Source organism: Schistocerca gregaria, chromosome 7 (genome assembly GCF_023897955.1).
Source record: "Schistocerca gregaria isolate iqSchGreg1 chromosome 7, iqSchGreg1.2, whole genome shotgun sequence".
Taxonomy (NCBI): Eukaryota; Metazoa; Arthropoda; class Insecta; order Orthoptera; family Acrididae; genus Schistocerca; species Schistocerca gregaria.
The window spans coordinates 405,140,474-405,153,506 of record NC_064926.1 but is presented as its reverse complement, the minus strand read 5'-3'; the positions used below and the strand labels follow the sequence as shown (position 1 = coordinate 405,153,506).

The window sequence follows — 13,033 nt, the reverse complement described above, 5'->3', positions numbered from 1 at the left end:
TTACACAGACTTCCCAGTCTGACTTCTACTGACAGAGACTGTAGTCATGTATGTGAGAGTTGCGTTTGCACGCGCACCCGCATGCAATTCCCCCCACCCCTCTCTCTCTCTCTCTCTCTCTCTCTCTCTCTCTCTCTCTCTCTCTCTCTCTGTGTGTGTGTGTGTGTGTGTGTGTGTGTGTGTGTGTGTGTGTTGTCTATATTCAACAAAGGCCTTGTTGACCTAAATCTCACTTTCCAGCAGTCTTTTTGTTGTGCCTATCTCCGACTCAACATCTCTGTTATATGGTGAGAGTCAATATTCTTGCCAACTGCAATGAACACTCCACCTCATATGGCATCTAAAGTGGCTATCCAATATATGTTCCATGACTCACTATGTATTTCAGGTCTTTCTAATTCTGGTTTCAGTCAGCTTTTGGTCCCAAGAACAATTTGAGTGTGACAAATTTCATGGACAACAGTAAATTCAGGAACTTGTTACGAATAGTTTGACAGTTTACAGATAAAATTCAGACTCGTGAAGCATCTTTACGCTGAACATGGCCAGATTTTGTGATACCTACATGTCGATCACCAAGACTTGTTTGGCAAAGTGTTAATTTTGTTTATGAGTCACTGCAGAGAGTTATGATTAAAATTCAGAAAACAATGTTTGGTAACAGTATACCGTCAATTTCATACAGCTTCACCGATTTAAACAGTGCACTCCAGAAAAATTCTCAGGAAGCACAAATGCTGTGTGTTCCATATTCAGTTGGTGTTTGGAGTGACATCTTGTGACACTGATGGAAGCTGTGAGTTACTCTGCCAACCGGTCTGCCTGATTGCAGGACTAGTTTGGCATGAGTTATAGCCACTTGCTCGCTGCCTGACTCAAGTGGCTGTACAACACTGGTTACATTTTCTGTGTGGTCTTTTCCATAATTTCTGTTGAGGCCTCTTAAATGTTAAGTCCATACCAAAAAACATGTTTTTATCAGGACATTATTTGGTATTGCAGGTCATTTAGGAAGTTGGCAGTAGCTCCTGTCAGCCTCATGGTAGGGACAGCTCACGCCGGCCTGGCACCACAGTTTGGCTGCCTTACACCTATCACCTGTGCTGACAATCGGTGTATCCATTAGTAAAAAACCTATCAAACTCCCTACAGTAGTTCATGAGATTGGTCTGAATATACAGACAGAAACTGTGGCAGCAGGACTTTAATTCATATATGTATAGAAAGAATAGGTAGAAGAAGAAGAAGGAGACAGTGATGAAGATTAACTCACTATTGTACCGTAACTAGTATAGTAGTGAGAGAAGTACAACACATTGTAATAAATTGTGTTTCTAATACCCAGAGCAGGGATTATATTTACATTAAAGCCTTAAATTTTGTTATTCAGTCATGTTTATGCTCTTTAATGTGTTACATTTTTACAGTGAAGGATGTCAACAAAACAATGGGTCGGCTCAACAATGCCATACCACAAGTACCTCCATATTCCGTCAACCAAGAATTGCTGCCTTATAGGAAGCAGCTCCCAATATGGAACATGAGGGAGGAAATTTTGCAAGTTGTGAATAATAATCAGGTTGTTATAATTGCAGGAGAAACTGGCTCTGGAAAGACCACACAGGTGAGTGGTTTCCTCTATGGACATTTTGTTCAATGTACCATAATTTTGTTATTTATTTATGTGCGTCATCAGGCGATGTAAATAGAGAGATGTAAATAGGCAGAAAATTGGATAAAGAGAGGGCAGTAAAAGGCATCCACACGTTGATTGAGGCAATTTGAGAGCAAACTTGAGCAATTGAGGGGAAACAAAGAGTTAATGACAGTGACTGTAACTTGACAAGGGATGGAGTGAATAATACGGAGGAGTGTAGAGAGGCCAAAGGAAAAGAGAGTAATTTTGAATCAAACTGGGTGTAGCTGAGAGTTTGTTAGAAAGTCATTTTCCAAATTAGCAGTTTTGAAGCACCAGAGTATTCTCCTATATAATCCTGACAGTCATGTTATGTGAGATGCAGTTCTCAGCAAAGGATACTTTTTTGTTGCTGCTATAGGCAGTTCATTTGCATTCATTTATTCTCATTGATCAGTTGGTTGTGGTGGTTGCAGTGTAAAATTCTGGGATTGGTCGGTTTATGGAGGGAAGGAGAGAAGTTCAGAGTTTTAACACACCATTGAAGTCACTGGAAACAATTGACAAACTCAGAAGGTACCACTAAGAATTCACTTCAAGTGACTTGAAGAAATGTGGATACTAAAAAACTTTGAGACCTCAACCCCAATACAATGCTTTAACCACTGTTACTGTTGATAAAGCATATATAGTCTTATAGGTTGGTTTCCTATAGATTGTGTACATTCTGTCTTTGATATGGTTGAGTGTGTAGTTCTGGCAGTGCATATAGGACAAGTTTTGTAACTGGATTGCTAAAGGATGAGGGGACATACCTAGCGATGTTAGCAGATCGGTCGAACAGTGCAAGATTATCGAGTTGTAGGGTATAGATATCGGCTAAAAAAAACTTTTTTCATGATTATTTGTGAAATCAGATCAAGCAGAAATAGAAATGGGCTGCTCATCTCATTACAAACTTGTTTCAGATTTGTGACAGTTATATGGAAAGTTAAAGTTTTCTTTACTTGATTTCTAGAAAGCTTCAGAGTTCCGCTAGCAGTTTTCAATAACTCTGCAAAAGCTTGCACTGCAATCTAATAAGCTGTGGAAACAAGTTACGTTAACAGAGAGTAGTACAATACTATCTTTCAGATTTGGAAAAAATAAGGTAGGGTTTGGGGGAGCAGTGGATATTTTGAAAGAAGTGCTGATCATCAGTACACCTCATGTCTGTTATTTCCAATTTTGAATATGGAAAGAAAAACTCTACATTTATGTACTCTCTAAGAAAATATCAGTGTATGTTTAAAACTTACTCTTCATAGGACAATAATTCTTTGGGATTTATTAACAAATTTTAGCATTTGAGGTTAAATATGAAACATACTCTTTCTGCTGTTGCAGATGTAGTCATATTCACTGTCATGGTAGTTTAAATTTTGTACTTTTCATACTGAATCAATGAAAAGATTGCTTTCTGCATAATCTTGTATGTTTCTTTTTTTTCATATTTTTAATTATTTCATAGACATCTCTTCGTGGTATCGTCTTGGGTTTAATTCACCTGTATCTTGAACTCTCTGAAAGCAGCTCTTTCATTGACTTGTGCTAAAGATTAGATGTGTAGATCAAATAACTAATGAAGAGGCATTAATTTGGGTAGGAAAGAACTGTGTGTCACACCTTCATTAAAGGAAGGGATGTGTGGTAGGATACATATTTAGGCATAATAATTTATTTGGTATAATGAAAGTATGTGGAGTAAGAATTACAGAAGTAATTAAAGCTTGAGTACAGTAAGCAGGCTCAAATGTATGTGGGGTGCTTAGTGTTACACAGATACGTAAAGTTGTGCACAACAATATAGGCTAGCACAGAGGTCTGTTTCAAATCACTCTTGAGACTGATGACCACAATAATAGCAACAACTTTCATTTAAACTATGACCTCTGTGGCTTAGTGCGTAACTGCCAGATTACACATCTTTGAAGGCCCAGAATTTGATCCCCAGTTGGTACAAGGAATTTCCCCATCACTTATTGCTTCTTTCACAACTGGTATTGATTTTTAAATTAAAAATGTCAAATAGTGTTGTGATTTGGCATTTACATTAAATTGTGGGTCCTCCTATGAAGGGCTAGGTAAGTCTTTTTAAAGGAGGTAGGATGGCAAGGGCATACCTCTGTGGTTAACAAAGCACTATGATGCTGAAACCAACATGTGTATTGACAAAAACTTAACATTTTTGTTTCTCACATTTCGTCCTGACAGAACCTCTCCATCATTCTCAAAACATCTGTCAGTGACTCTCATAACATCACACCACTGCGAACAAGATACTGAACCACAGTCAAAAGCGGAGAGAAACACATACAGTTTATCACAGCAAAGAGACAGTATCAAATTATTAAATTGTTCATTCAATTTAACAACTGTGCTCACGAGTTTCTCAAAACTTAAGCATACTTAGTGATAGATTACAAGTGTGTGCTTAATGCATTAAGTATCTCCAAATTTCATTATCCCCATCTTGAAAGACATTCTATAGAGCTATACACTCCATAAATCCTTCTGTTAAGGTATCTACAACTTGTTCCTTGGAGCAGATGTATTGAACATCCAGATATCTTTCATCATACAACTGTTGCATAAAAGTGTATTTAATTTCCACATGCTTCAGTCATTTACATTCACCTTTTTGCAATGGACATATTCATGACTAATTACATCCTAATTTCTTCAAGAAGATTCTTCAACCACAGAATTTCTTTTGTAGATGTTGCCAAAGCAATATATTCTGCTTCTGTTGGTGAGAAAGAAACACATGTCTGCCTCTTTGTTGCCCAACAAACAGTATCCAAAAACCTAGAGTATGTATCCTGTTGTAGATCTTCAGCCCTCTTTGCTTCCCTGATCAGAGTCAGTGTGGCAGTAAAGAGAATTTGAATTTTCCCTCTTGTAACACAATACCAACATCAAATGATCCTTTAATATAGCATAAGAATTCATTTAAGACCTTTGCAGTAGAATTACATTGCCTTATTTTGGTGTCTCCTAAAATAGTTAAGTGATGTCTGGTCTTGTAGTTGTCTTTACATACATTAAGAAGTCTATTACCGGTAATTCACTGTGTGGTTTATTGTTTAACCATGTCGCCACAAGCACTCGGTCAGTAGTTTACAAGGTTTGCAGTCTTCTATATTGAAGATAAGCTGTTTGGGCAAGATTAGGTTAGATTTGATGTACTTTTTATTCCACTGGATCCATAGTTAGGAGATCCTCTAGGATAAAGACCTTACCATAAAAACAAGAAACATTTTGCCTTTGGTTTTCTGTATATTAGTTACCAGGAAGAATTCTTGCTCACATTCAAAATTTTGTTTCTAACTTATTTTTATTTAATATCAATGTCTGCTTTTAGAATCCCCTGCAATTCGAATATCATCTACAAGGTTAAATCAGTAAGATCTGCAGTTTTGCTTACTTATTTTTTGTTTGGCATTACGGCTTGTGTGATCACCAGCCATGATATGGCACCATTGTCTTTCTCTGTGATGGTTGCTGAATTATCAAATCAGTCAGCTCTGTGCTGTTGCAATGTTAAGATGGCTGTGCCTCTCTCTGTTAGTACCATAGAAGAACAACAATTTGTGATCCACTTTTTGTGGTCTGAAGGTGTACCAGGAATAGCAATTCATAGAAGACTTACAGTGAAATACTATAACAGTGTTTTATCACAGCAAAGTGGGTTGAAAAGTTCAAAAGTGATTGGATGAGTGTGAAGGATGGGCAAAGAGCGGGTCATCCAGCTACAACCACAACTGTTGTCCATGTTGAACAAGTCATGTCTTGATTTTGAAAAACAGGCAAGTGACTGTTGATAATGTGCCAAACCATATGCACATTAGTCATGGTACTGAATATGAAATCTTGTGTATGACACTAAACTTTCACAAAGTGTGTGCGAGATAGGTTTCAAAACAACTGGATGGAGAGCACAAGCATGACTGTGTGAATTTGTGTTCGCACCTACTGGACCATCATGCTAAAGAAGATAAAATGCTTTTGAAACAAATCATCATTTAAAATTAAATATGGAGTCAAAACTTCCAACCAGAGATGAGCTCTGATCAATAGGCAAAGGTAGCAGTGCAAATGTGGCTGATGCACAACCTGAAACCTTTTTTGCAATGAGTATTGGAAAGCTTATGCAGTGTGGACTAAGTGTATTGAAAAGCAGAATGAATACATTGAAAAATGATATCAATGTAGATTTTGTACTATTGCAGATAATTATTGACTTACCCCCATACATAAAGCAGCAAATAAACATTATTTATGTATGTGTGGTGTCTGTTCTTTTGAATATGAACGAAAGAACAGATCCCATTCTTGATCGTGCAGCCATACGTATTGTGGAAAAGTGGAACAATTTCTGAAAGCCACAAATGGGCATTGAAATGAATTTAATGGTCACATGTAAAAATTTGTGCCTAACTGGAAGTCAAACCTGGATTTCATGCACTATGTGAGATGTCCCCTTGACTGCTTTGGCTATTTGAGCACACATCCCGTCCTACCCAAATACCCAACTTGTCATACACTACTTACATAGCACCCCCTGCCCGCCATACTTACAACTTGCAGCCTCAAACTGATTCTGAGAGAGTGCATCTGCTTGTAAATGTCTGAATGGACAGGCACCGTTCATGATCCCGCAGCCATACATACATGTGATGAAGTGAAATAGAGATTCTGACGTCGGCCATAGTCGGGCATTGAAATGAATTCAAGGGCGACAAATGAAAGTTTGTGCTGGACAGGCACGCTGTCACCTTTAAAGAAATAACAGGCACCACACAGATATAAATATATACACCTTGACAGCCAGCAGTAAGTATGATGCACTGGTGGTGCTGTGTAAGCAGCTCACAAGAAGTTGGGGATTGGGTTGGATGGGAAGTTTGCTTGGATAGACAAAGTGGTTAAGGTGACTGCTTGCATGAAGCAGGAAACCGAGGTCTGAGTTCCAGTCCGGCACAAACTTTCATTTGTCAACATAGAATTCATTTCAGTGCCAGCTTTCAGCCAATGTCAGAACCTCTATTTCATTTCATCAAAGAAATATATGACTCATCAGAGCGTTCAACAGACATCTATCAAATTTAAACAGTGGAAAATCCAGGTTGGAATAATAACAGTATTATGAAAAGGATAGGTTGCTACTTATTATATAGTGAAGATGCTGATTCACAGACAGGCGCAACAAAAAGACTGAGTGTGACTTCGGCAGCCAGAGAAAGTGGTCATGTGGATGTAAGTTGTGTTCGCATGAGAGAGAGAGAGAGAGAGAGAGAGAGAGAGAGAGAGAGAGAGAGAGAGAGAGAGAATGTGTTTTCTAATTCAGAAAAGGCCTTTTGGCCGAAAGATTACTTGTAGCAGTCTTCCTGTTGCGCCTGTCTGCGACTCAGCATATCCACTTAACCTGTCAACTTTAGATTGCCAAAAAAACAGCTGCCTAGAGTTCCAAAGTTCTTAGTGTCTGCTTCAGCCCAGTTTTGAGTTTCCTTATTATAAAAATTTTCAATACATCACATCTTGCAGCTCTTAGATGTTGAAGAAAATACATTTTTAATTGTTTTACACCACAGCTGCTATTTATCTACTGGTTGACTACTTTTGGGCTTTGCCCAATTTTACAAGCCACCTTCTACAGAGAATAAAATTTGTTATTAGTGGATGTGTCAGATGTGGATTATAAAGGTGTCATTGATAACATTGTTCGTATGGCACTACTTATGTAATTTGTATTTATGATATGTTTGATGTGGACAATTCTGCTTATATCACACTTAAATGTACCTCAGATCTGCATTAAAAGATGTCACAAGTGTATGAGATGAATTAGGTGCCCAAGACATCAGTACTAGTTCACTATCATGCTCCTCAAACTACTATAGCATGAATCTCACTTTGTGGCACAGACAGCTGTCCAGTTGGTACATACTATCACCCTTGGGAAGACATCAAGCATTAACGGATGCAGCTGATCCACAGTAATTTTCACCTAGTCTGTAGCTGTTATGGTGCCTTGGAATTCCAAGTAAAAGTCCCACAAGCAAAAAACTGCTACCACTATCCTGTGTCTGTTGCGTGGTTCATTTTTTGGGCAGCTATTTGCCTGGATGATGACATATCCAGACATGACCATCAATCTGGTGTAACAAAAAATGTGATTCATCTGACCAAGCAACACATTTCTATTGACCCAAGGACCAATCTCAGTGATGCTGAGCCCACTGAAATCATAATTGATGGTGTCAGTAGTTCAACAAGAGAACATTTTAAGGGTTGTCTGCTGCAGAGCTTCATGTTCACAATCTGCAGTGAATGATGTGCTCTGAAACATTTGTGCATGCACCATCATTGTGGTCTGTCATTAGATCTGATGCAGATCACTGCCTATCCTGCTGTATAGATTGGGGAAGTCTCTGACCGCCATGTCATGTGAGGAGATGTGGATGTCTAACATCTTGGTGCCAGCTCTTGATTTCACTGTCTTTCACTATTTTCACTAGATGCTCGCCACAGCAGCATGCAGATAGCTGACCAGCTGCATAGATTTTGTGATACTTCTTCCCAGGTGCTGGTCCATAACAATCTACCCCTTTTCAGAGTCTCTTATGTCAGTTGACTTCTCCATTTGAGGCCCTTGTTGTCACTATAATGATTTTCCACTCATCTTTGCTGTGCTTATATATGGGTTCCTTCTCTTGTCACATGCCATCCTCACCAAGCAGCATTCAGTCCCAACGTGGACAGTGGGCATAATGGGCAGAAGCAAAGTCAAGAATTAAAGGTAGAGATTCATCTCATAGTTGAATTGTTGAACAGTCAACAGACATTCAAACAAGACTAAAATTGTATCTAAGCTTTCAGACAATGTCCTTAATATGCAAAACTGCATAGTCTCACCACTGCTGCACTCTTAAAGATATGAGGCTGTTAACTGGAAAATTGCCTCATTTTCTTCAAATGTTGCAATATGTGAATGCACTAAAACCCAGTGGCAGCAATAACTGTGGCTGTGTCCAAGTCCAAAATACTTCCCCTTCTGTTTTTCTCAGAGGGGGGAGACACATAGCTCTGGTAAAGAAGGATTTAATTTACTCAGTCTTATCTTGAAGATGTAGAATTGTGTAACTAAATTGCAACTAAGATAATTTAGCACTTCTTAAATCTAGAATACATATTTTTCTGTTTTAATCTTACTGTAACTCTGTAAAACATTTGAATTGATATTTGAATGGCTGATATTATTACATGTAGCCTGACCAGATACAATAAAAGGAAAAATGAAATGGTTACTATGGACATATGAATGCTTCAGTTGAAATCTATTGTACTAAATGATGCCAAAACATTGTTAAAAAATCTCAGGAAGTTCTTAACAGATTTTATTCAGATTTTTATGCTATGCTTAAATAAACATTCAGACAGACATAGACTTCTGTTCTTTTTCAGTACATATAATATATAAAAAGGAAATATTGCTAACACAAATCACAAAAAAATTCTGGAGCAGCTTACTTCACATTTTTACACAATATTCTGATAAACATTTGAGCCGACATAGGCTTTACATTTTCTTAGATGAAAAAAAAAAAAATGTATTATGTGATAACAGTATTAGCAAAAATCCTGAAAAGTGGAAGAGTTATTTACTTCACATTTTTATACAATACTCTATTAAAAATTCGGATTGACATATAGTACATATTTTTTAAACAACAATGTACAGATTTTTTGTGAAAACCAACTGCAAGAAAGAAAATGCTGTGCTCTGATGTGCTATGTGTCTTGTGATAATGTGTGGTAGTGTTTCCTTTCTCACAGTCAGTTTTAAGTTTTATAGTAGGGCATTTAAACCATTAGCCAAGTGGTTTCTCCCAAATATATTCTTACTCTTTATATATAATTTTAAACAAAAATTCTCTACACAACAATGTGCTGTTTTGTTTTACCTCCTTGCAGCTGGTTTTGATATAAAACAGGAGGGTAGTATTTACGGGTTGTTGGCCAGTACTAGTTCATAATCTGAGCCATTTGAAACTTTGTAATCCTATCCATTCACAGATTAAAATGATGCAAAATACTGTCATTGAAGCTACTGTCCTCACAGGTCCAGCAGGTTGAGAGGTCTCTCTCATACCCGTGTACCAGTGTTGCCAACCAATTTACTCATTCATTTTAATGACTTCATTTCCCAATCAAGGTTTTGTTTGCAATAACAGTAAGCAAGGCTCAAGGTCAGAGAGAGGGAAGAAGATTAAATGGGCGGGGATGAGGGATAAATAGGCATAGAGAGGGGGAAGGAGGAGATGAATAGACTGAAGGGGGAGGAAGAGATGGAGAGATATAGGAGGTAGGAGGAGATGGACAGAGAGAGGAGGGAGGAGGTGATGGACAGAGAGACGAGGTGATTGACCATGAGAGAGGCAGAAGGGGAGATTAGGATATTATCAAACCCCATATTCTCATATATATTTAGTAAACATGAAGCAGTACCAGGTTCACTAGTTTACTATGAAAATCGGTTTACTATTTGGAAGGGAAACAGAGGAGTACAGTAACATCTCTACAAAGATTCAATTTTACAACATTTTTTGAGCAAATATTCATTGTTCGTAAGATTTTGTCATTAAGGGCTGAGGTAAGAAGTAACATTGTCCTCGGTACCATTTAGATTACCCTTCATAGAACCAATAGTGAATAAATGCCTTCAAACATTGTGTTCTGCCATATGGCAGGTTTTGTCATGGAGGAAGCCTCGTGAGATAGGTCCACCGCATGAGTATCTAGGGAGTACACACCATTCCAGTGGTGGTTTCCCGTTGCTTTCCACTGGTGGTGATGAAATGGTAATGAGGACAACCCAACACCCAGTCCCTGAGTGGAGAAAATGTCTGACCTAGCTGGGAATTGAACCCAGGCCCCTTAACATGACAGACAGCTGCGCTGAACACTCAGCTATCAGGGCGGACATAAATGCCTTAAGATTCATAGTAATTGTCTCTGTCTCCAAATTATTATTTAGATTCTTATTCAGTTCTAGCAAATTTGCATTTCCCGCATGAACATATGTGTTTGCACTGTTCGTAAGTCATAGTGTGTAATCATAATAATTAATACTTCATAAATAACATAATTGTGATTTTTGTCCAGTTTATTCTTCTGCTCAATACTTTCTACCTTGCTTCTAATACTAGACCAGTCACTTAGAGGCGTGATGGGCCAAGAAGTCTGGCCATATATGCCATTATGTACAGCATTACTGGCACATATGTAATTTTTATTTGCTTGTGGTGTCTTTTTTTGGACATTATTTGAGTGCAGATTCACTTTTTCTCCTCAACCTTTGTGAGAATCCAGCGTGAGTGGCAAGTGATGAGTGTGGTGGACAGGGGCGCTAAGTAAATATTGTGTGACAAGTGGGGAATGTGGGTTGGATGGAAAGCGTACTGGGATAGCTGAAGCGGTTAAGGTGACTACTTAACGTAAATTGGGTAATCTGGGTTTGAGTTCTGGTCCAGCACAGATTTTTATTTATTGCCATTGAATTCATTTCAGTGTCCAATTGCTACCAATGTCACAATTTATTTCATTTCATCACATACCTAACTGATTTCTTGTCAAATGTAGTTACTAAAACACAGACCAAACTTCAAGATTTATTTTTCATGTTTACTTTAGTTATGTGATAGATTCACAAAGTTTAAAATAAAGGTGATCAAAAGTATAATTCTCCTTTAAAAAAAGTGTGAGTTGAGTTATTGAGCAGTTTCTTCCTCTTGAGCTTCCAAAATTCTAGCCCGCTCAACAGACTTGACATATTTGTAGCAGAATTACAGTAAACTGCGAAATCGAACGAGTATATCCTCTAAATTATGCCAACATGACCTCATATTGGCTAAGCCATTCATGATAGTAGCTGTTACTTATGCAAATGTTTCTTTTGAAATAATTCTAGAAATTGACAATAGAAATCAGCACCTGTCAAGGGACAGGTAGCAAGGCATCCATCCATTGTTCTCACACAAAATGAGTCAAGTTTTTCGAGTGACAAGTGGCTCACGCATCGAGAAAATCGTGGCCCAAGCTGTACTCAGGGCCGGTCTTTTGAACACAATGTTGTGGCCAGAGCTATGCTTGGGCTTGGTTTCCAGAGTGTTAATCTCTCCACAGAAACAACCTTTGTCTCTTTTAATGATTTCATTCCATCAGAAATTGTTTTCATATTATTTATAAGTAGATTTCATCAAAAGAATTGGGTGTAAAAACCATTACTCAATTTTTATATTCTTGTCACCATGGAAAATATTATGAAAGAAATGGTGCCACTCTTTGAAATTTACTCAGACATTTCTTTAGCATGTATTTCAAGTTCCAGGCTTAAAATAGAACTTTGATCTTACTTAACAGTTTTGAGGGTGACAGAATTGTTGTCAAATGTGAAACATTTTGTGTCTTCTCTCATAGATTTACCTCTGTTCATCTTCATTCCAATATAACTTCTATAGATTTTGTACTGAAACTAAAGGATCTGTTCTATGTATCCTGCCTAAGAGTTAGTTTGAGGATGAAACCTAGGAAGTGTATGCAAAAATGAAACTGCTATTATTATAGGAAGTAGGAGGGAGTTTCTGTGAAATTTGATTATATAGTATGGAGGTACTGATAGTTTTAAACTCCAGTTGGGCCAGGAGACATTTCAAGTGGCCAGATTAGCAGAGCATTGTAAGAGAATACATGCTTCCACAGCAGATTTCACTGCCGAAATGTTCCCAGGTTATCAACCAAGTATCAACATTGTCTTGAAGAAAAATTTCAACAATTTTCCCTCTAGCCATCTTCATGCAAATATGTAAAAATGTTTGTGGATGACAGTGCAGTGATTCAGCTAATAGCCCAAGAAGAGTTCACTATTGCTGAAGCATATTCATTAGTAGCCTTAGTTAAAAGTGTGGTAATTGCTTTTTGATATGATTTTAGGTTCCACAGTTCATTCTAGAAAATGGACATCTGACAGGAAAAGCATGTCGCATTATATGCACACAGCCACGTCGATTGTCTGTAGTGTCAGTTGCTGAGAGAGTGGCTGCAGAGCGTGATGAGAAGATTGGGGAGGCTATTGGATATCAGATTCGCCTAGAAAGCAGGTAACTTGTAAATCAGTGTGTTGAATGTACCTAAATTAGTTTATTGAAGGCCTTGGTTTTTACTACTACACTTTTTCTTTTGTAAGTTGCAAGCTGTTTTGCATGGTGTTTGACAAGTGTTAGTGATGTCAAATTTTTAAATGTGGAATAATTTCTTCTTTTCTTGTGTAGTGGCATTAAAATTAATTCTTATTCT

General features: G+C 37.8%; 1 protein-coding gene across 3 annotated transcripts in view; it reads left to right on the top strand.

Annotated features, from left to right (window-relative positions):
* The window catches only part of LOC126281316 (3'-5' RNA helicase YTHDC2-like), a 261,983-nt gene that overhangs the window by 53,362 nt on the left and 195,588 nt on the right, over nucleotides 1-13,033 (top strand). For all 3 annotated transcript variants that reach the window (XM_049980161.1, XM_049980163.1, XM_049980164.1), the window contains exons 4-5: nucleotides 1,428-1,624; nucleotides 12,671-12,837. In XM_049980161.1, the coding sequence (XP_049836118.1) occupies nucleotides 1,428-1,624; nucleotides 12,671-12,837 (364 nt within the window). The remainder of the gene's footprint in view (nucleotides 1-1,427; nucleotides 1,625-12,670; nucleotides 12,838-13,033) is intronic.